We start from the raw sequence: 22470 nt of genomic DNA on the forward strand, positions 1-22470 counted from the left end.
ATCCGAGACCGAGACTGAGACCGAGCCCGAAACCGGGACGGGGATCGGACCCGGAATCGCTCCGGGATCGCTCCGGGACCGCCGCGCTCGCTCCGAGGAGTTTTGGCCGCGTCCCCGAGCGGGACTGGGAGGGACTGGGAGGGACTGGGCGGTTCCCCGGGGCCGGGCGGGACCGCCTCGCTTCGCATCGTTCCGATGCAGCCATCCCAGTCCACGTGATCCCAGTTCGTATGATCCCAGCCTCCATGGTTCTGATCCAGATGGTCCAGCCTGTGAAATCCCAGTCCATGTGATCCCAGTCTGCACAATCCCAGTCTGCACAGTGCCAGTCTCTAAAATCGATGCTGTTTTACACCACAACAACACAGATTCTGATCTTCAGAAGGCTGAAAATGACTCCTTTAGTTTTTCAAATGTGTCTCCCTTAGTATTTTACACAGACCAATCTGATCGGTGACAAAAAGACAAACCTCGTCAATCACACTGGTCAGACCAGAGGGACATCAACAAGAAGTCCCTCCTAGGAAAAGGAATGAAAAACAATGCTACAGTTTTTAGAAAAACACTCCTCTTTTTTACAGAAAATTCCCTGAGAAAAGAATTTCACAAAACCAAAAGATCTCAGGCACGAAAGCAGGGCTACAGTCTCTCTTGGCTTTTGCAGTACAAAGAGAGGGAGAAGAGAAAATAATTAAGGTCTAATCAAAAGGATAATCGGCAAGGTGACTTCCCAACACGGAACACAGGGAATGTGCGTCACCGGGGCTCTGCCCAGTGTGGCTCCTCCAGTGGGGGCTGGAGCTGGAGCCGAGCTCGAAGCTCTTTCTGCACTGGGGGCACTGGCAGGGCTTTCCTGATGGTGCCTTTGTTGGTGTTGGGTCAAGGCTGAGCTCTGTGAGAAGCTCTTCCCACACTGGGGACACTCTTGGGGCCCTCCCTGGTGTGGATGCGCCGGTGGATGATGAGGTTGGAGTTGTGCCTGAAGCCCTTCCCGCAGTCGGGGCAGCGGAAGGGCCTCTCCTCTGTGTGTGTCTGCTGGTGTTCAAGGAGCAGGGTGCTGGTCACAAACCCCTTCCCACACTGGGAACACTTGTAGGGCCTCTCCCCAGTGTGGATCCTCTGGTGGATAATCAGGTTGGGTGTGTGCCTAAAGCTCTTCCCACATTCCCCACATTCGTAGGGCCGTTCTCCTGTGTGGATCCTCTGGTGGCTGATCAGGCGGCACCGCCAGCTAAAGCTCTTCCCACATTCCCCACACTCAAAGGTTCGTTCCCCAGCGTGGGTCATCCAGTGATGGATCCGGTTGGACCCCATGCTGAAGCTCTTCCCACATTTCTCACTCTCATTGAGTCGTTCCCTGGTGTGGATCTTCTGGTGCTGGATGAGGTGTGAGCTCCGCTTGAAGCCCTTCCTGCAGTCGGGGCAGTGGAAGGGCCTCTCCTCTGCATGTGTCTGCTGATGTTCAAGCAGCAGGGTGCTGGTCACAAACCCCTTCCCGCACTGGCAACACTTGTAGGGCCTCTCCCCAGTGTGGATCCTCTGGTGGAACCTCAGGCTGCCGCTCTGCCTGAAGCCCTTCCCACACTCTCCACACTTGTACGGCCTTTCCCCAGTGTGGATGTTCTGGTGCTGGATCAGGTGGATTCTCTGGCTGAAGCTCTTCCCACATTCCCCACATTCATAGGGCCGTTCTCCTGTGTGGATCCTCTGGTGGCTGATCAGACGGCACCGCCAGCTAAAGGTCTTCCCGCACTCCCCACACTCATAGGGTCGTTCCCCGGGGTGGGTCCTCTGGTGATGGATCCGGTTGGACCTCACGCTGAAGCTCTTCGCACATTCCTCGCTCTCATCGAGTCGTTCCCTGGTGTGGATCTTCTGGTGCAGGATGAGGTGTGAGCTCCGCTTGAAGCCCTTCCTGCAGTCAGGGCAATGGAAGGGCCTCTCCTCCGTGTGCGTGCTCTGGTGCACGAGGAGATAAGTGCTGGTCTGAAACCTCTTCCTGCATTGATCACACTCGTAGGGCCTCTCCCCACTGTGGGTCATCTGGTGACGGATCAGGTGGGATTTATGGCTGAAGCTCTTCCCACATTCCCCACACTCATACGGCTTTTCTCCGGTGTGGATCCTCTGGTGGCAGATCAGGTGGCACCGTCGGCTGAAGCTCTTCCCACACTCCCCACACTCGTAGGGTCTCTCCCCAGTGTGGGTCCTCTGGTGGCGGAGCAGGTCGCTCTGCCAGCGGAAGCTCTTCCCACACTCGGAGCACTTGTGGGGCTTCTCCCCATCACGAAGCTGCTCATGGACCACCAGCTCTGAGCTTTGGCTCCATCTCTGGCCGCCTTCCCGGCCCGGCCTGGCTCTTTCCTCCTCACATCCTCGCCAGCTGCGTTTGCAGCCCCTCCTCCTCAGGGATCTCCGGCCCTTTTCCTCCCCGTTGCATTCCTGCGCCGTGGAGCCGCTCAAAACGGCCTCTGCCACGAGCTTCTGCCGCAGGGATTTGTCCTCCCTGCTCTCCATGCTCGGCTCCCTGTCTGGGGGAGGAAGGACAAGGACAGGATGGGATTTGCCTCCGTGTCACAGGGAAGGGGAAGGAGATCCCCCGTCTGCTCGGTGCCCGCCCTCCCCGGGCTGCGGCGAGTCCCAGGAACCCAAAAAGCTCCCCCCTCTTCTGTCTCCCCACCTACGGATACTGGGACTGACCGGGCTCATACTGGGACTGACTGGGCTCATACTGGGACTGACCAGTGTTATAAATGCATATTATAAACTTGGCTTTTTGCAAGATGTGTTCTATATGGTTAAGAATATTGTGTAATGATATAAGGTTTTTTAGTTCTGCTATTAGTAAAGAAAATTAGGCATAGAGGTACTAGATGATATAGTATGCTTAAACTGTCTGTTTGGTCGGGATAACATCTAGTGAACATGTAAAGGAGACTCTGCTATTGAGATACCAACTATCAGCATCTACCATCTGAAGAAAGTACGGACCAAGGCTCAACCTGGAGGTGATAAGGAAGACACAGCCAAGAAACACGCATGCCCTAAAACAGCGGACCCAAGGAGGGACCATGCAAAACAGTTCCCGGAATATGGAAACTAGTTTATGGAAAAATATGAACATTCAACAGGTTGATACAATGGCAATGGCATTTAAAGAATGACTCTGATACAGCAGAGTGTGGACTTGGCTAAATGCCAAGTCAACCGGCCAAACGTACTTAGCTTTTTTTTTTATCTCCTAACTGACTCATTTTCTATTAAACCTATTTCTGAAAATTTACATAGAAAGTGAACCTTGTTTTTCACAGACTGGGCTCATACTGGGACTGACCAGGCTCATACTGGGAGCAGCCACTGCCGGCACCGGGACACCCCAAAAACACCTCCCGGGGAGCCCCCGATGTCCCCCCGAGGGGCATCTGCTGCTCGGCTTTGGATCCCCGCGAGCTTCAAACATCCCCCCAACAAACCCCAAACCCAGGGACCCCCCGGGATATTTGGGGCGAGCTCCCCCTCCCCGGCCACCTGCGGGATGGGGGGCGATGATCCCGGCGGTGCCGCCAGTTCAGGGAGCGCTGGAGCCGCCGCTCCCTCCGCTCGTCTTCTCCTCCCGCTCCTGCTGCCGCGGCGCCTCTTCCTCCCTCCCTCCTCCTCCTCCCCCGGGCCCGGGCCCGGCCTGGGAGGGCGGGGCCAAGGAAAGGGCGGGAACTGGGATGGGAAAGGGGCGGGGCCAAGGGGACGCGCGGTCCTAAAACCGCCCGGGTTCGCTTAAAATCGCCAATTGTGCCGAAAATCCACCGTAAATCCACCAGGTTTAGCTTCAAATCATCCAAATGGGCCAAAAACCTCCGGGACCGGGACCGGGACCGAGACAAGATCAGCACCGGAACCTGCAGCAACACCAAGGCTGAGACGGTCACCGCAACTGAGACCGGCCCCGCACAGGCACCGGCACTGGGATCGACACCGAGACCAAAACCGGCACCAGAACTGGTACCGGGACCAAGACTGAGACCACGACCGACACTGCGACCGGCGCCGGGAGCGCTCCGGAACCGGCCCCGGGAAGGCTCCAGGACCGCGGCCAGAACCGAGACCGGCAGCGCTCCGGGACAGACCGAGACCGGCACCGGAACCAGCTCCGAGACTGGCGCTGATCCGAAACCGAGACTGAGACCGAGCCCGAAACCGGGACGGGGATCGGACCCGGAATCGCTCCGGGATCGCCGCGCTCGCTCCGGGGAGTTTTGGCCGCGCCTCCGGGCGGGACCGAGCTAGGAGACTCGGAGCTTCAGAAGGCTGAAAATGACTCCTTTAGTTTTTCGGAATGTGTCTCCCTTAGTATTTTACACAGACCAATCTGATCGGTGACAAAAAGACAAACCTCGTCAATCACATTGGTCAGACCAGAGGGACATCAAGAAGTCCCTCCTAGGAAAAGGAATGAAAAACAATGCTACAGTTTTTAGAGAAACACTCCTCTTGTTTACAGAAAATTCCCTGAGAAAAGAATTTCATAAAACCAAAAGATCTCAGGCACGAAAGCAGGGCTACAATCTCTCTTGGCTTTTGCAGTACAAAGAGAGGGAGAAGAGAAAATAATTAAGGTCTAATCAAAAGGATAATCGGCAAGGTGACTTCCCAACACGGAACACAGGGAATGTGGGTCACCGGGGCTCTGCCCAATGTGGCTCCTCCAGTGGGGGCTGGAGCTGGAGCCGAGCTCGAAGCTCTTTCTGCACTGGGGGCACTGGCAGGGCTTTCCTGATGGTGCCTTTGTTGGTGTTGGGTCAAGGCTGAGCTCTGTGAGAAGCTCTTCCCACACTGGGGACACTCTTGGGGCCTCTCCCCAGTGTGGATGCGCCGGTGGATGATGAGGTTGGAGTTGTGCCTGAAGCCCTTCCCGCAGTCGGGGCAGCGGAAGGGCCTCTCCTCTGTGTGTGTCTGCTGGTGTTCAAGGAGCTTGCTGCTGACCCGAAACCCCTTCCCACACTGGCAACATTTGTAGGGCCTCTCCCCAGTGTGGATTTTTAGGTGCAAGCTCAGGCTGGCTCTGTGGCTGAAGCCCTTCCCACATTCCCCACACTTGTACGGCCTTTCCCCAGTGTGGATGTTCTGGTGCTGGATCAGGTTGATTTTCTGGCTGAAGCTCTTCCCACATTCCCCACACTCGTAGGGCCGTTCCCCGGTGTGGGTCCTTTGGTGGAGGATCAGGTGGGAGCTCCGGCTGAAGCTCATCCCACATTCCCCACACTTGTAGGGCCTTTCCCCAGTGTGGATTCTATGGTGAAAGATCAGCCTGGACCTCAGACTGAAGCTCTTCCCACATTCCCCACACTCATAGGGTCTCTCTCCGGTGTGGATGCTTTGGTGGCTGATCAGACTTGAACTCTGGATGAAACTCTTCCCACATTCCCTACACTCATAGGGCCTCTCCCCAGTGTGGATCTTTTGGTGTAGCCTCAGGTTGGCTCTCTGCCTGAAGCCCTTCCCACATTCCCAGCACGTGTACGGCCTTTCCCCAGTGTGGATGTTCTGATGCTCAATCAGGGTGGCTCTCTCTGTGAAGCTCTTCCCACATTCCCCACACTCGTAGGGTCGTTCCCCTGTGTGGAACATCTGGTGGCGGAGTAGGCTGGACCTCTGGCTGAAGCTCATCCCACATTCCCCACACTCGTAGGGCTTCTCCCCAGTGTGGATCCTTTGGTGGAAGTTCAGGTTGGCTCTGTACCTGAAGCCCTTCCCACACTCCCCACACTTGTACGGCCTTTCCCCAGTGTGGATGTTCTGGTGCTGGATCAGGTTGATTCTCTGGCTGAAGCTCTTCCCACATTCCCCACACTCGTAGGGTCGTTCACCTGTGTGAATCCTTTGGTGACAGATCAGGCTGTTGGCCTGGCTGAAGCTCTTCCCACACTCGGAGCACTTGTGGGGCTTCTCCCCATCACGAAGCTGCTCATGGACCACCAGCTCTGAGCTCTGGCTCCATCTCCGGCCGCCTTCCCGGCCCGGCCTGGCTCTTTCCTCCTCACATCCTCGCCAGCTGCGTTTGCAGCCCCTCCTCCTCAGGGATCTCCGGCCCTTTTCCTCCCCGTTGCATTCCTGCGCCGTGGAGCCGCTCAAAACGGCCTCTGCCACGAGCTTCTGCCGCGGGGATTTGTCCTCCCTGCTCTCCATGCTCGGCTCCTTGTCTGGGGGAGGAAGGACAAGGACAGGATGGGATTTGCCTCCGTGTCACAGGGAAGGGGAAGGAGATCCCCCGTCTGCTCGGTGCCCGCCCTCCCCGGGCTGCGGCGAGTCCCAGGAACCCAAAAAGCTCCCCCCTCTTCTGTCTCCCCACCTACAGATACTGGGAGTGACTGGGCTTATACTAGGAGCAGCCACTTCCAGCACCGCGACTCCCGAACCCTCTTCCCGGCCATCCCGCCCCTCCAGCCCCTAACGGGGTCCCGGCAATCCCAGGCGTTCCCCCGCCTCTCGGGGTCCCCGCTTTGCGGTTCGGGGCTCTCCTCTCTCTGGGCTCCCGCTCAGGGAAGCGGCGGCTCTCCCGGGCTCCCCAAACCCGGTGTTCCCCCGCCCCGGCTCTGCCGACACCGGGACCCCCCAAAAACACCTCCCGGGGAGCCCCCGATGTCCCCCCGAGGGGCATCTGCTGCTCGGCTTTGGATCCCCGCGAGCTCCAAACATCCCCCCAACCAACCCCAAACCCAGGGACCCCCCGGGATATTTGGGGCGAGCTCCCCCTCCCCGGCCACCTGCGGGATGGGGGCGATGATCCCGGCGGTGCCGCCAGTTCAGGGAGCGCTGGAGCCGCCGCTCCCTCCGCTCGTCTTCTCCTCCCGCTCCTGCTGCCGCGGCGCCTCTTCCTCCCTCCCTCCTCCTCCTCCCCCGGGCCCGGGCCCGGCCTGGGAGGGCGGGGCCAAGGAAAGGGCGGGAACTGGGAGGGGAAAGGGGCGGGGTCAGGGACAGGGCGGGAATCGTGAGGGCAATGGGCGTGGCCGAGGGGACGCGCGGTCCTAAAAGGGCCCGGTTCGAACGAAAAGCATTCAAACGGTACTGAAATTGTCTAAAGAAGCCTAAAATCCACCCTTACACCGATCAGGTTTGGCCTCAAATCACCCTAAGAGGCCTGCAATCCCCACAAAGTGGCCTAAAATCACCCAAAGGGCACTAAAAGCCACCCTATAGCCACAGGGTTTGGCCTGAAATCAGCCACTTGGGGATAAAATCATCCAAAGGGGTCTAAAACCAACCAATGCGGCCTAAAATTGCCAAACGTGGTTTCAAACCCACACAAAATGGCCAAGAATCCCCTCAAATCTCCTAAAAGGCTGTGAAATCCTCCCTGAAAATACCGGGTGTGGCCTAAAATCAACAAAATGTACCTGAAGTCCACCCTAAAACCTAACAGATTTCAACTAAATTCACCCAAATGGGACTAAGCCCCACCGAAATGGGCCTAAAAACCATTCAAAGGGATCAGAAATCCACCCTAAAACTGCCCAGTTTATCTTAAAATCACTCAAATGGGACTAAACCCCACCAGATTTTGCCTAAAATCAGACAAAGGGGCCAAAAATCCACACTAAAAGGCTCAAAACCCCACCCTAAACCTGCCCAGTTTGGCCTAAAATTACCCAAACCCGCCTAAAATCTCCGGGACCTGGACCCAGACCAAAATCAGCAGCAGAAGCGGCACCAGCACTAGGAGTGAGACCGACACCGGATCCGAGACTGGCTCCGAGAGCGGCACCGCTGCAGGACCGGGACCGGAACCGACAGCAGCACCCGCAGCGGCGCTGCACAGGCACCGGGACTGCGGCCGAGACCGGGACGGAAACCGGCACCAGAGCTGGCACTGGGACAAGACTGAGACCGGGACCGCAACCGGCAAAAAACGGCCCAAAAGTCACCAAACACGCCCCTAAAGAGACCGACAGTGCCTGAAAGGTGCCAGAAAATGGCAAAAAATGGCCCCCAAATGACCAAAACCTGACTAGAAATGCCCCTGAAATTACAAAACATGTCTCAAAATGAGTCAAAGCGTGACCAAAAATGACCCAAGAGTGACAGAAAATTGCCCAAAATGCCGCAGGATGGGGGAGAGCCCGGAGAGACACAGAATTCCCAAAAATTTTTAAAAAAATCACCCCAAAATTGCATAAAAAAGGAAAATTATTTTTAAAAAATCCTGAAAAAAGCCTCAACATAGCTCAAAAAAGAAAAAAAACCAGAAAATGCCTGCAAAACTTCCAGTAATATTCCCAAAATTTCCCAGACTACCCAGAATTTCCCAAATTCCCCAAAATTCCCCAGAAATTCAACCAAACTCCATCAAAAATCACCCAGAAAATGAAAAAAACCAAGCCAAACAAACCCTTCAAATGCTCAGAAATATTTTTTAAAATCCCTCAAAACTCCACAAAAATTCCCTGAAAACTCCCCAACTCCTCAGATTTCTCAAAATTCCCAACATATACCCCAAAGAAGCCCCCAAATGACAACAGAAAACAGTCCGAAAATGCAAAAACACCACCCCAAAGTTCCTAAAAATATTTTTAAAATCCCCGAAAGCACCCAGAAAGTCCCCCAAAATCCAAAGAAAATTTCCCGAAACTTCCACAAGTCACAGAATTCCTGAAATCCTTGACAATTGCCAAAATTTCCTACACGTGCTCTCGATGAAGTGGTGCAGCAGGCAGGACTTGCTCGTGCCGGTGCTGCAGATCACCAAGAACTGCCGGAACTTCCCACATTTGGTATCAAAATTCCCCAAAATCCCCTCTAGAGATCCCAAAATTCCCACACTTGGACCCAAAGTCCCTGCTTTTGGATCCAAAATTCCCCCAAAATTCCCCACAAAATTCCCAATAGAGGCCCCAAAATTCAAAAAAGTTCCCAATAGAAAACCCCAAATTGCCCCATTTGGACCTCTGCATTTCCAAGAATTCCCTGTACAGAGCCCAAAATTCCCTCCAAGGATCCCAAATTTTCCCTACAGAGACCCCAAGACCCTCCCCAAACCCTCTATATGCTCCCCCAGGCTCCCATAGAAGCCCTATAGACCCACCCCAAACCCCTTTTAGGGACCCCCGCAGATCCCCTATAGACCCCCCAGACCCCCCCTAAATCCCCTATAGAGACCCCCAGACCCCTTCCCAATCCCCTGTGGGACCCTCCCCCCCAGCCCCTTTTAGGAAGCCCCAAGCCCTCCCCAAATCCCCTGCAGAGACCCTGAGATCCCCTAAATGGACCCTCAGACCCCTTCCAGGGACCCCCAGGCCCTCCCAAAATCCCCTAGGGAGACCCCCAGATCCCCTAGAGAGACCCCCAGGCCACGCTGAACCCTCTCGAGATCCCCTATATATCCCCTGGAGCCCCCTCAGAGCCCCTTTGGGGACCCTCAGACCGCCCCAAAACCCCACACAGGGACCCACGGACACCCCCACACCTCCCCGGAGCCGCTACAGGCTCCCCCAGATCCCCGACAGACCCCCCAAGCCCCGGAAAGGCCACCCAGACCCCAATAATCCCCAAAAGAGACCCCCAGAGCCCCGGACTTAGGGACGCCCCGAGCCCCTTTACGGACCCCTACGGACCCTCTATAGACCCCTCAGACCCCTATGGAGCCCCTATAGCCCCCCAAACCCCCTTTAGGGACGCCCAGACCGCCCTAAATCCCCTATGGACCCCCTTAAACCCCTTACAGACCACCCACTAAACCCCCTAAAGACACCCCCAGGTCCCCCCAGACCCCTAGAGATCCCCTAGAGATCCCCTAGAGATCCCCCATTGCCCCACCGTAGGTCTCGGACACGCCGGAGCCGGCTCGGGGGACCAGGAACAAAGATGGCGGCGCCCGGGGGAGCCACTTCTGGGTCATCTGCGCATGCGCTGGACGGAACGTGCCAGCAGATGGGCGGGGCCCAAGGGAAAGGAGGCGTGGCCAATGAAAGGGCGGGGAACGAACGGAACGAGGCGGGGTCAGAGAAAGGGCGGGAACTGGGAGGGGAAAGGGGCGGGGCCAAGGGGACGCGCGGCCCTAAAACCGCCGGGTTTGCCCTGAAATCCCCCAAAATGCGCCTAAAACTCTCCAAAGGGGCCTCAAATCCACCCTAAACCCGATCAGGTTTGGCCTCAAATTATCCAAATGGGATTAAAATCCCCACAAAGTGGCCTAAAATTACCCAAAGGGCACTAAAATGCACCCTAAATCTCCATGGTTTGGCCTCAAATCAGCCCAATGGGGTTAAAAGAATCCAAAGGGCTCTAAAATCCAACCAAGGGGCCTAAAATTGAACAAACTGGTTTAAAAAAAAACCCACACAAAATAGCCTGAAAGCACTCCTAAATCTCCCAAATGGGTGTAAAATCCAAACTGAACGTACCCGGTTTGGCCTAAAATCAACCAAAAAGATCTAAAATCACCCAACATGGCCTGAAAGCCACACAAAAGGACCTAAAATCACCAGAGAAGGACTTTGTTTGACATGAAATTATCCAAAGAGGCTGAAAATCCACTCATAAGGGCCAAAAATAACCAAAAAGAAGGGGCCTTTTTAAAATCTCCCACGCACACCTAAGATCCACCCATGTGGGGCGAAAATCATTCAAAGGGACTTAAAATCCACCAAAAATATCCCAGTTTATCATAAAATCACCCAAATGAGCCGAAACCAGACCCAAATGGGCGTAAAATCATCCAAAGGGATAAAAAATCCACCCTAAAGCCCACCAGATTTGGCCCCAAACCACCCAAAGTTATCTAAAATCCACCCAACACGGAACACAGGGAATGTGGGTCACCGGGGCCCTGCCCAATGTGGCTCCTCCAGTGGGGGCTGGAGCTGGAGCCGAGCTCGAAGCTCTTTCTGCACTGGGGGCACTGGCAGGGCTTTCCTGATGGTGCCTTTGTTGGTGTTGGGTCAAGGCTGAGCTCTGTGAGAAGCTCTTCCCACACTGGGGACACTCTTGGGGCCTCTCCCCAGTGTGGATGCGCCGGTGGATGATGAGGTTGGAGTTGTGCCTGAAGCCCTTCCCGCAGTCGGGGCAGCGGAAGGGCCTCTCCTCTGTGTGTGTCTGCTGGTGTTCAAGGAGCGTGCTGCTGACCCGAAACCCCTTCCCACACTGGCAACACTTGTAGGGCCTCTCCCCAGTGTGGATCTTTTGGTGCAAGCTCAGGCTGGCTCTGTGGCTGAAGCCCTTCCCACATTCCCCACACTTGTACGGCCTTTCCCCAGTGTGGATGTTCTGGTGCTGGATCAGGTTGATTCTGTGGCCGAAGCTCTGCCCACATTCACCACTCCTGCTCTGGCCATCTGTGAGGTGATGATGTAACTGGAGAAGCTCCAGTCCAGAGGAGGAGCTATGAAACCTGGTTCTGGGGTGGAGTGGCGACATGGACTAAATTCACGCTCTTTTGATGCAGGGCATGCCCTGAAGTTGGATGGGCTGCCTGCATCTCCCAGCTGAGCATCACCTTCCGTCTCCTGCTGCCGCTCAGCAGCTTTTTACCAATCCAGGGGTTGGGATGTATTTGTTGCATCAGCAACTCATCAAAGAAAACTTGTTTTGCAGTCACAAGTACGTTTCAGATTGTTTTATTCCCGAGCATCCCTGACAACTAAACACTGAGCTTTTGTTGTGCCTGAGGGCAAGTGAAGCAGCAGCACGGTGGCCGAGGCTGAGACACGCGACCACCGTGCCAATTGCCCAGAGCGCCGTCAGGCAGTGCCGGGATCCCGGCTGCGGTTCTGGTCCCCACAACGGAGGAATCGCAGCCCCTGCCTCAGAGCCTGTCAGAAAGGCACCCAAGTGAGAGCAGAGGGAGGGCACCCTTCCAGTCTCTCTTGGGCATGGCCACAAAGCAGCCCCTGCTTCTCCTTCCTCCGCCTGTGTTTGGGGTGTGCTGACGGCAGCGCCAGCCAGGTTGTGCTCTGTGTTCCAAAGGCTGTGGAGAGCGGGCATGAAAAGTGCTGCGTGCACAGCGGAGAGTCCTGGAAGGTGCTGGCAAGAGCGTCCTGCGGGAACAGGGCTCTGGTCTCTGGCCGGGAACAGCCTGGTTTTGCTGCTGTGAGCGCAGGCAGGAGTGGAGGCAGGTGAAGAGGCAGCGGGCGGCTTGTGTTTGTAGAGGGCCTGGGGCTGCATGTGCGAACCTCCACCTGGAATCACACTGGGGGGAATACGAGCTAGAGCTGGAGCGCCTGGCCACAAAGGACCAGAAGGAATTCAGCCTTGCCAGGGTTTCTTAGGAGTGTGTTGGTGCTCCCCAGGAAAGTTCCCAATGTGGGGAAACGCCTCTGGGGAAAAGAGGCTTGCTTCTCAAGGAAAGCGCTTTCCATGGAGCTCCCAGTGAGGAAGGTGCAAGTGTCCCCCTTTAGCTGTCTGTGGTCCTTTCAGTCCTTGAGGCCCGTGGCACTTGGCAGATGGAGAAGGGAAGGGAGAAGGCTGTGAAGAGCAGGTTTGGAATCCACCTGAACCTGCAGAGACCAAGGCAAGCACCTGCAGCAGGGTGTGTTACCCCCACTGTGGACAGAGGTGTGAGCAGGAGCATCTCTGAACAGCTGCGAGCCCCAAAGCTGTCTCGGAGAGCTGTGAATTCAAAGGCCTTCATGCACACACGTCTCACATCTTACCTGTCTGCTGTGTTTCAACTCTTGGCAATATGCATTTCTGTCTTGCTCGCTGGAAGCGGCTCCGGCCCAGAGGGCCGGCACCGAGCTGGGCTGTGTGGGCCAGGCGGCACGGAGAGTCTTGGCTGATCTTGCTGTGTCCCTGGCCTCAGAAAAGGCTTGGAAGGTTTGCCTCCCAAGGCGCCCTCTCATCGGCTCTTCCTGTGCATCTTGGAGAGAACAAGGCAGGCGTTTCTGGCAGCTGGGCATTAGCAGGCCTTCAAATGGGGGCGTGTTGTGGAGCAGGCCCAGTTGAGACCCCCTGAGAGGAGCCCAGCGCTCCTTGCTCCTCTCTGCAGACACGTGAGCCTTGTCTGCTTTCGGGATGACCCCGGCTGTGTCAGGGGGTGCTGCTACGTGGACACGAGACAGCTGGTCCTGTCCTGCCGGGTCCCAGCAGTGCATCGCAGCAGTCCTGCATCCCCGTCAGGATGCCGGCCAAGAGAGGTCCTGCAAGCTGAGGCAGCTGATTTGAAGCTTGTGCGGGTGCCTACGGGTCAAGGCCAAGGGTGTTCCCTCAGGATAGAGCAGTGCTGAGGGGTCTCTAGAATTCAAAGAAATCAGCAGACAAATGCATCGTCCGCCAGAAGCTCTTTTATTGGCAGGAGGGAAGGGGTCTGCACTCCACCACAAGGCTTCTTTGCCTCGTCTAAATTTCAGTGGTTTTATGTAGGAATTCTATTAAAAATACCATCCATCTTTACACTGCTGAGGTGATTGGATAGGCAGGGGGTTTACAAAGAAATCCATTGTGTCAGATTCCTAGACTTGAAGCTAATGTCCACCTGCTGGCCAGGATCGGTCTCAGCGCACCAAAGCAGCTCGTCTTCCTCATCCCTTGCCTGCACAGGGCTGATTCTGTGGCCGCCCTTAGGTCTTCTGGAAGGTTATGTCTAAAGCTTTTTGTCAAGTCACTCTCCTGTCATGCTAGGCTTCCAGGTTTTTCTTATGTTAACTGGTGCTAAGTACTTAAGGATATCTGTGCTAAGTACTCTTTGCTTCTCTAAATTGCCTGTGCTTCCTTCCATCAAACAAAGGCCTTGTTTCATTCCTAAATGTGCCTGATGCCGCCCAGGTCTTTTGGCACCGCTTGCTTTCCTGTGACATGTTCTACCTCCCCCGAGAGTAAAGAGGGAGCTGGAGAAGGAGCTTGCCAGGCTGCTCTCCATCCTTTAGCAGCAGTCCTGGTGAAGTGGACAAGTCCCAGCTGAGCGCAAACGTGCAAATGGAAGAGCCGTGCGCAGGAAGGGTCGGCGGGAAGAATGATCCAGGAACCGATGGCCTGGCAGCCTGAGCTCGCTACCGGGGAAGGCCTTGGAGCACATCGTCCTGAGTGCCATCCCACGGCACGTGCAGGGAACCAGGGGGTCTGCTGGGAGACGGGAAAGCTCTGCTGAGGGATGGGGACACCTGGGGGACTTGGCAGGGTGCTGGCGAAGGAGTTGTCTGGAAGGTGAGAGGTTGAGGCTGGAATTGGAGTCAGTTTGAAGGCAGCATCTGTGGTTTAGCACAGCTTTGGTTATGGAGGACAGAAGGAATAGCTGGGACTTTTTCTGTTCGTGGTCCTGCTTCTCGTGCAGAGAAGAGGGGAGAGCTGTACTTTCTCGGCCACTTAGGTATCTGTAGCAGGATAGGGAGGATTAGCCCTCCTGCAGTCTACTCATTTGTTTGGGCTACTTTTGTAACACTGAGTGGACTTTCACTTGCTGGAGAGCCCTTATTCCTTAAGAGAATTAGGTTCTTATCATCATCCCTTCAGAGAAAAATGTTCGAAACCAAAGCAAGGCCTTTCTTTTGCCCCTGTGTAGTCTTATGTTTTGTACAGTGACATTCAATGGATGACCTTAAGGCAAATGTGTTGCTGCTTTGAGATGGCAAGGAAACTTCCAAACCTATCACCTTCTCGGGCCATTCCCATGAATTTAGGAAGTTTGCAACTTTTTGGAACTACTTGAGTTGAGCAATGGGACGTAAAGCTTTCCTGAACTGAGCATTCTTAAATGCCGGATCCTTCTATGCCTTCGCTGCCAGGGTGATTTTGTGCTGCAGGAAATTACTCCAATGAGAAAACAATTTCAGCATGGAGTAACAGCTTCTGACAAGAGACCAAGTGTTGCCAGCAGCTGCTCCAGGTGCTCCTGCTAACATCCCCTGGAGGAAGGAGCACAGCCCCCAATGCACCTGGGCTTTGGCTGCCCTGTGGCAGAGAAGCCCCCCGGGGCACAGGTCTCTGGGGCAGGAGATGACACCAGCACTGCCAGGGCTCAGGGGGTGGCAGCTCTGCTTGTGCGGGGACTCTGCCACACCTGCCGGTTTCAGCGCTCCCCTGGCCCCAGGGGTCAGAGCAGCGCTGGTGCCCTGGCCCACACGTTCCTCGTCTGTGTCACACCTGCGGGTTTAGGACGGCCACCGGCCGAGACGTGTCCCAAGGAGGCCGTGCCACCTTCTGTGCAAGGCCCCGTGCCCTTCCCGCTGTGGCTGTGTCGGCAGCCCTGGGGGCTCCTTCTGCTGCCCTGAGCCCGCAGAGCAGGGCAGCGTTTGCCCGTGGTTTGAGGCGCTCCGAAAGATCCTGTCTTAGGGCTGTCTTAGACGCTTGGGGCGAGGGATTCCTTCCAACCCGGGCCACTTTGGCTGGGCTGGGGGCGGCCCCAGGGCAGGTGGCAGTGTGTGCATTGGCCCTTTGTGACACGGTGCAGCAGCGTGGTCACTCACTGTGGCATGGAACGGCACAGGGTGTCCAAGGAGCCTTCGTGACACATGGTGACACAGGTGCTGGTGGTGATGCAGCTGTGCCACTGTGCTCGGAGCACGTGACGGGACAGGACAGGATAGAGCGGTGTCGTGAGGAGCCCCCTCACAGCACACTCGTTCGTGTCTGACCCGGAGCTTTTCCGAGGCGTTATTCCTGCCGCCGGTTGACCTCAAGGCCAAAGCACAATCCTTGACCAAGAGTCACCCGTCCTTGTGGCAGGAGCCCTCGAGAGCAGAGTGCAGGACTTGCTGTCCTGAACTCTTCCCAGCACTTCAGTTGTGTCGGTGCCTTCCAGGCACCGCTGCAGGACTTGCTGACTCGGAGCTTTTCCGAGGCATCTCTCCTGCAAGTCCCCATCAGTCCAGTCGCTGACATGGAGCAGAGATCCCCAAGAGTGCCCAAATTGGCCAGCGTGGAAGAGGAAGGTCCTGGAGCTGCCCCAGTAGAGGAGACTGGGCTCAGAGGATACTCTGAGGACCTCTTCAAAACCAAGTCCAGTGCTGCCCTGCTGGATATGCTTGTAGAGGAGGGATTTTCCAAGCCAAAGCAAGTAAGAAGCCTGTGACCAGGGTCTGATCCTCCCAGGAACTGCTTGGCCTCCCAAGCCACCCCTGCTGGTCCCTGTAACCCTCCCAGGCCACCCAGTGTGCGGAAAGGGAAGCACTTCTCTGGGGAAGCTGGGGACATTTCTCCCTCTGGCAGCTTTCCAAGTCTTCCCGTGCCTTCTCCAGGCGCCTGCCATGGTCAGGTACATCCACCAGTGGCTCCTGGCCAATGAGTACTCTGGGCACAAGCTGTTCAGGACCCTGCTGGATCTCACCGAGGCACAGCCTGCTGACGTGGTGATGACTCTCCTGCGTGTGGCCCCATCGTGTGACAGGTATGGGGCCCACCTGCCCAGAGGGCTCAGGGCTCCCCAGCCCATCATCCTGTACAGCCTGTCCCAGGTGTCTGAGCAAAGGAGAAATCCAGGGCCCTCCGGCTGCTCCCTTCTCCAGCTCTGGCATGGCAGGCCCCGAGCCTGCTGCCGTGCTCCCTCCCTGCCCCTCGGGGGTCTGTCCCCACAGGGCTGGGCTGCCTGCATGCTGCTGGCAAGGGCCAGTGGGCAGAGGCAGAGCTGGCAGCCAGCTCAGCTCCCCCCTGCAGCCCAGGCCACGGTGCTGTGTCCGAGGCCCCCCTGAGACAGAGTTCTGACCCTGCAGAGCTGCTTTGTCCATGTGGAAGGCCATCCTGTGCTCCCCCAGCACTGCGAAGCCGGCGCAGATGATGCTCCTCCGTGTGCTGGAGGACTGGCCAGAGCACAGCACGTGCACCTCGGATGGGGACAAAACTGGTGTCTTTGCCCTGGCTGTGAGTTTCTGGAACTGGCCCCAGCTCACCCCACGGCTGCCTTTCCAGCAGCTCTCCACCCTCCTTCCCCCACCGCATCTCCCTGCCTCAGGCGCTGGGATGAAGCCTGGCCTAGGGGCAGCTTCAGGGGCACCGGGCCCGGTGCTCCCCCTGCGTCTCCCCTGGCCTCTCCGTGCCACGCTGGGGCCCTGCCACACCAACACCTCAACACTGTGTCGGGGGGATTCGTCCTTTGCAGGCAACTGCGGTGATGTGGAAGATCCTCCAGGAGCACTATGTCCCACTCGAAGTGAGGCTGTGTTTCCCCCGCCTACTTGTGCATCTGCTCTTCCAAGTGTTCTCCAGCACTTTGGATCCACCAGAGGAGATCGATACCTTCTGGAAGGCATGCCAGGAGCGAGACGGCCTTGCCACCAGCCCCAACAGGTGCTCCATCCCAGTCCTCCTGTCCCTGCCAAATCTCCAGGGCAGGAGCCAGTGCTCCCAGCGTGACCTGGGCTTTGCTCTGCACACAGGTTTGCAGCGTGGACCCTCAAGTCCCTGCTCTGCCAAATGCGCTGTGAGAATGTGGTGGTGGCAATGGAACGCCAGCGTGGCTGGGACAAGCTGCTCCATGCTGACACCCACCACTATGCTTTGGGTCTGCTGGCCAGGTGAGACCCCCTTGACGCCGCCGCCCCCAGAATCTGTGCTCTGTGCTCGGGGTCCCCCACAGAGTCTCTGTGGTGATGAGCCAGAGGGCCTTGTCACCCCGGAACACCAAGCAGACTGGCAAAGGCTGGGAGAGGCGGGTGCCCACAAGGAGCCACCTCCCAAATGCCTGAGGTCGCCGTGCAGGATGGTGCTGAAAGAGCCGACCTCTGGGAGTCACTCCTGGGAAAGGTCTGTCCCCCTGGTTCACAGTGTTGGTTACTTTTTCTCCTGCCAGGCAGATGTCTTCTGTCTCCAAACCCTTGTGTTCCTGGATCATTCACTACCTGCTCCAGCTGCTCAGCACACGGCAGCCACGCTGGGATCTGCCCGCCCTGGTGTTCCTTGTGGAGGTGAGCCTGAAGGCCAGCGCTGCCTGGCTGAGCTGCCTCCCAGCTCTGTGCCCTCTCGTAGCCGCAGCTGCCTGGGACGGTGCCCGCGCCCTGTGCTGCTGCTGCTGCTGCTGCCTGGGCCCGGCCCTGTGCGGGTCTGGGCTGCTGTCGGCCGGGACCCCTGTCACTGCCCTGTGCCTTTCAGGTCCTCCAGTGCCTCAACTTGAGTAAGTGCAGCGGCATCGCTCTGGAGATCCTGTCCAAGAACCTGCGGAGCGAGTGCAGGGAGAGGCGTCTCTTGGCACTCAGAGGCCTCGTGGTGCTCGGCAAGAATCGCCTGATGGTGAGAAGGGGGCAGCGGCTGAGGCTGTGCGGGCAGCGTGGGGCTGGGGAAGGCAGTTGCTTGAGCTTGCCTTAGTTTTGGGTGCTGAGACAGCTGCTCCCAGCTCTCCCGCCTCCCACTTCAGCTGCCCGAGTGCTTCCACACAGGCCTTTGGCCTCTGAGCCCTGTGGCAGCAGGCTGGGCTTACACAGACTTGTGTTCCACACAGGCTAAAGAAATGTGGAACCTGACTGAAAGCCTCATCGAGCTCCTGCAGGAAAGTGATGGCGACATCATCAGGATGACCATTGTTCTACTGAAATATTTGTTTCGGTACAATGGCGTCCTGATACCCAGCCCCATCGCCCTGAGACTGGCTGAGGCGCTCCTGCCGCTCTTTGACAACGTAAGGCTCTGTGCCCCCAGCCACGGCCACCGAGTGCCGCATGGACACTTTGTGCCATGTGGATTTGCAGGCTGGTGCCCAGGTCAGCCAGAAGCAGCCCGTGATGAGGTCTTTTTTCCTTCCTTTCATACAGGATGATAGCCAGGTGCAGCTGTGCGCTATGTTTGCCTTTCAAGACATGATGGTTTCGTTAACGGAAGAGGGAAGAAAGGTGCTGAAGTCACACGTGCGCCAGAGCCTGCTCCCACTCTCCTTCCACTGCCATGACCAGAACAAGTGTGTGCTTGAGGTGAGCACTTGTGAGCTGCTGCTTCCCCCTGGGCAGGGGCTCGGCTGCCTCCTGCCCTGGAGCCTTGCAGGCTGGAGCCTCTTGCAGGCCTTGGCACAGGGACACTCCTGTGCCCTGAACTGTGGGGCCATCTGCGGCTCTCTGCTGCTCTCCAGGCCGCCCGGGAAACGCTGCATTCCTCAGCCAGATTCCTGAGGAGGAGGGATCTTGAACAGATGCTGCAGGTGGATCAGACGTGGAGGTTCGGCGAAGGACTGGTAAGGGACTGAAAGCCGCTGCCTCAGCCCGGAGAAGGCCCCCGAGTGCGGTGCCCACGGAGCCCCGGCCCAGCGGGGCCGCGGGGCGGGGCGGCACCGCGCCTCCCCGGGCAGCAGCCGGCCCTCCGTCCCCTGCAGAGCCCGGCGCCGGCGCCCGCTGGCCGGGCCTCGGGGCTGTGCGGGCAGGGGAGGCCGGGGCTGGGCGCGGCCAGAGCCCGGCCAGGGGCTGAGCCCGCGCCAACCCTTCCCTCCCTGCTGCCGCTCTCTCCAGCTGGCAGACGACAGGAGCCGAGCGGCCGAGCACCTGCGCCGGGCCCTGCCCTACCTGGAGCACCCACAGGAGCCCCTGCGAGAGGCGGCCATCAGGTTCATGGGTGAGCCACGAGCCCGAGCCCCCATCCCCGGCCCGCCGCAGCTCGGCCCCGGCCCCGGCTGCTGGCCCGGCTGCGGCGGCATCCGCGCCCGGCGCCGTGGAGCCGCGCCTGCCCTCGGGGCCGCTGCCGCCCTCTGGCAGCCGTGCCCTGGGGCGGCAGAGTGCGGCAAGGGCCCGGGCCGAGCCCCGCCGGGGCAGGAGGCCGTGTGGCCACAGGGCTGGCAGCGCCGCCGGCAGGGCGCCGTGCCGCTGGGGCCCTGACAGGCTCTGTGTTCCCAGGGATGGCCGGGCGGCACCTGAGGGGAAGGAAGGAAGAGCTCAAGCTCATCTGTGCGGGTGAGTGGGGGCAGCGGGCTGTCAGCGGGGGCTGCCGGGGGAAGCCGCACGCTCTGGCCCGGCTGCGGAGGGCTGTGCTCCCTGTGCGGACGAGGGGTGGTGAGGGCGTAGCACACGGAGAATTCGGGGACACGTCGGGGATTCATGGCCAGCAGCTTTGGGCTGATCCTGAATTATTAAAAAAAATAGGAATATCGCCCTAATGCCGATATCCAACAATGACGGACAAAAGACTCTCCAGCAGTTTAGAGTTAGAAAGTGTATGTTTAATTACGACGCCGGGCAGCGTGCGGGATAGCTCCCGAACACACGCGCGCTCACAGAAGATCACAGGGTCTTTTTATGTACAGAAGGATTGAATACCCAAAACACAAATGTATATTCATGACTTTAGTACCTCCCATTCCCCGCTTCCTATGGTAATTAGCCAAAAGCTATTAAGCATGCGTGGTTTGTTCTTTGAAATGGGTCGGTGGTCTTTTTTATGGGGCGGGGTCTCAAAATGATGAAGTAAGTGAGTCTTCTTCGCTTTGACTTTTTAACCTTTTAGCGTTGCGTGACGACTGAATCCCGTTTTCCCAGGAGTATTTGATTTCTGAATTGATTGTCCTTCTTGAAGCCTATTGATTAGTCAGAACACACAAACATAAGTTGACAGGCCCCATGATTTATCAGTTCCTTAAATCCGGCTTCTGCTTATCAAAAGGGAAGTCTATCTGTCTTACTTCAGCAATATCCAGTTAAAGTCTGTAATTCTTCAAAATTAATGTTTCAATCCCCTTGGTCCCTGCTCCCTCGTGGCCATGGCAAGAGCGGGCTGGGCTGGCCCTGGCAGGGGGCTCTCCTCGGGTCCCTGCTGATCAGGGCTATGGCCCCGTGTTCCTCTGTCTTGCAGCCCTTGAAGACACGGCAGATGACAGCAGCCCTGCCATCAGAAACCTGGCCATTGAAACAGCCTTGGTCCTCCGGGCAGTCCAGAGAGCTCCGTACTCCATCCTGCGGAAGCTGCGAGATCAGCTCCGCAGGGCACGGAAGACACGGCCTCGACTGTCGGGCCTGGGCTGGCTGCGCTGCTGGAGCTCTGCGGAGAGCTGATCTGGGACACTCTGCCTGCTGGGGCCAACTGAGCCAGCGGGGATTTTCTTCTTCTAAAGGATTCTTCTTTTCTTCTTTTTTTTCTTCAGTATATAAATATAGGATATGTGTTACAATACACGGACTCCCAGGATTTTTCTTTTGCTGCCCTGGGTGCACAGGGGAAGAGGGGGAAAAGGGTGCTTTGTGCTCAGCAAGCTGCCCAGGCGTGCAGCCTTGCAGGGAAAATGGCCAGAAGCCCCTCGGCCCTCGGTGGAACTGCGGAAGCCTTTGCACTGCCGAGAGAGCGCGTGGGCGGGGGCCGGAGCTGTGGGCATCCCTGCGAGGCCGGAGCCTGGAGATGGCCACAAGCCCTGTGCCAGCCAGGAACCGCCGTCTGTGTCCTCCTGCCCGTGTGCTGCTGGCCGGATTGCTGAGGGCTCCGCGGTGCCTCTTGATCGGGCTCCTCTGGAGCTGCTGTGGGGCTGTGCCTCTGCTGCCGGGCAGGCTGGCCGGGCTGGGGGAGACTCTGAGGGGCTGGGCTGGTGGGAAGCCCTGAGGAATTGGGTGTCAGAGGCCACAAGCAGCCCCCGGGGAGCTGCCATGTTCCTGCCAGCCGGCTGCTCTGGCGCTCCCCCAAAGTACCTGCGGAGTGAGTGCAGGGAAAGGTGTAACCTTGCACTCAGGGCCCTTCTCGAGCTCACTGAGGATCCCTCCCTCAATGGTGACAAGGGGGCAGTGGCTGGAGCTGAGCTGGGGAATGCAGTCGCTTGGGCTTGGCTGGGCTTCGAGAGCTCAGGCAGCTGCTCCCAGCTCTCCTGCCTCCTGGCACGGCTGCCCGAGTACCTCGGGACAGGCCTTTGGCCTCTGGGCCCTGCTGGCACCAGGGCGGCGTTTCACGACTTGTGTTCCTCACAGGCCAAAAAAGTGTGGCCCCTGACTGAACATTTTGTGGAGCTCCTGCGGAACACAGATGAACAGTCAGTCAGGATGATGGCCGTGATACTCAGCTTTGCAGTTTTGGTCAAGGACATGCTGAGACCCAGCCCTGTCGCCCTGCAGCTGGTTGCGGTGCTCCTGCCACTCTCTGACCATGCAAGGCTCTGTGCCCCCAGCCACGGCCACTGTGTGCCCACCAAACACTTGGTGCCCTGTGGGTTTGCAGGCTCACGCCCAGCTGAGCCCCGAGCAGCCGATGCTGAGGTCTTTTTTTCTTCCTTTCATAGAGGATAACGGCCAGGTGCAGCTGCTGTCCACACTGCTCTTCTGAAAATTGGTGACTGTTTGCAGGGCCCCTGGGAGGGAATATTGGGGTTCCTGGCAGCAGGATCCTTGTGCAGCTTCAGGCTGGGGTGGGCAGCACTTCCATCTGCAGCTTCCATGTGCTGCTCCGGCAGCTGCTGCTGCAGGGACCCTGAGGGAAGAGGCCACGGGAGGGATGGAAATGCTGCACGGACAGCAGCAGCCAGGGCCAGGAATGAGCTTTGCCTTCCTGGCTGCTGAAATGAGGCTCCTTTAGTGCAAGAGGAGGCAAAGGCAAAATCAATTTCAACAATTCAAGGAAAACTGTGGAAAACTGGAAGCCTCTCAAAATGTCACACACATTCATCTGGGA

The 22470-nt window shown here is 57.5% G+C and overlaps 1 protein-coding gene and 1 pseudogene across 1 annotated transcript; one reads left to right on the forward strand and one right to left on the reverse strand.

Moving 5' to 3' along the window:
• Positions 1-879: 879 nt before the first annotated feature.
• On the reverse strand, positions 880-11403 carry LOC136303421 (zinc finger protein 850-like). The gene is made up of 3 exons (XM_066207091.1): positions 10910-11403; positions 4827-5950; positions 880-2339 (listed from the first exon to the last, which is right to left on the reverse strand). The coding sequence occupies exons 1-3, from the start codon at positions 11401-11403 to the stop codon at positions 880-882; spliced, it is 3078 nt and encodes a 1025-aa protein (XP_066063188.1).
• Positions 11404-15799: 4396 nt separating this feature from the next.
• Positions 15800-20348, forward strand: LOC136303422 (maestro heat-like repeat-containing protein family member 7; annotated as a pseudogene).
• Positions 20349-22470: the final 2122 nt, after the last annotated feature.

The sequence above is a fragment of the Chamaea fasciata genome, unplaced genomic scaffold (assembly GCF_029207755.1).
Source record: "Chamaea fasciata isolate MVZ Bird 193981 ecotype frontalis unplaced genomic scaffold, bChaFas1.0.hap1 SCAF_33, whole genome shotgun sequence".
NCBI lineage: Eukaryota > Metazoa > Chordata > Aves > Passeriformes > Sylviidae > Chamaea > Chamaea fasciata.

What these genes read in the sequence shown, in the direction of transcription:
- LOC136303421 (XM_066207091.1), bottom strand. Translation starts at nt 11,403, where the DNA reads ATGTCGCCACTCCACCCCAGAACCAGGTTTCATAGCTCCTCCTCTGGA. An exon ending in ACCCAACACCAACAAAGGCA is followed by an intron (nt 5,951 to 10,909) that starts CCATCAGGAAAG and finishes TGAGCAGCTTCG; the next exon opens with TGATGGGGAGAAGCCCCACA. An exon ending in GCCCCAAGAGTGTCCCCAGT is followed by an intron (nt 2,340 to 4,826) that starts GTGGGAAGAGCT and finishes CGGGCCGGGAAG; the next exon opens with GCGGCCAGAGATGGAGCCAA.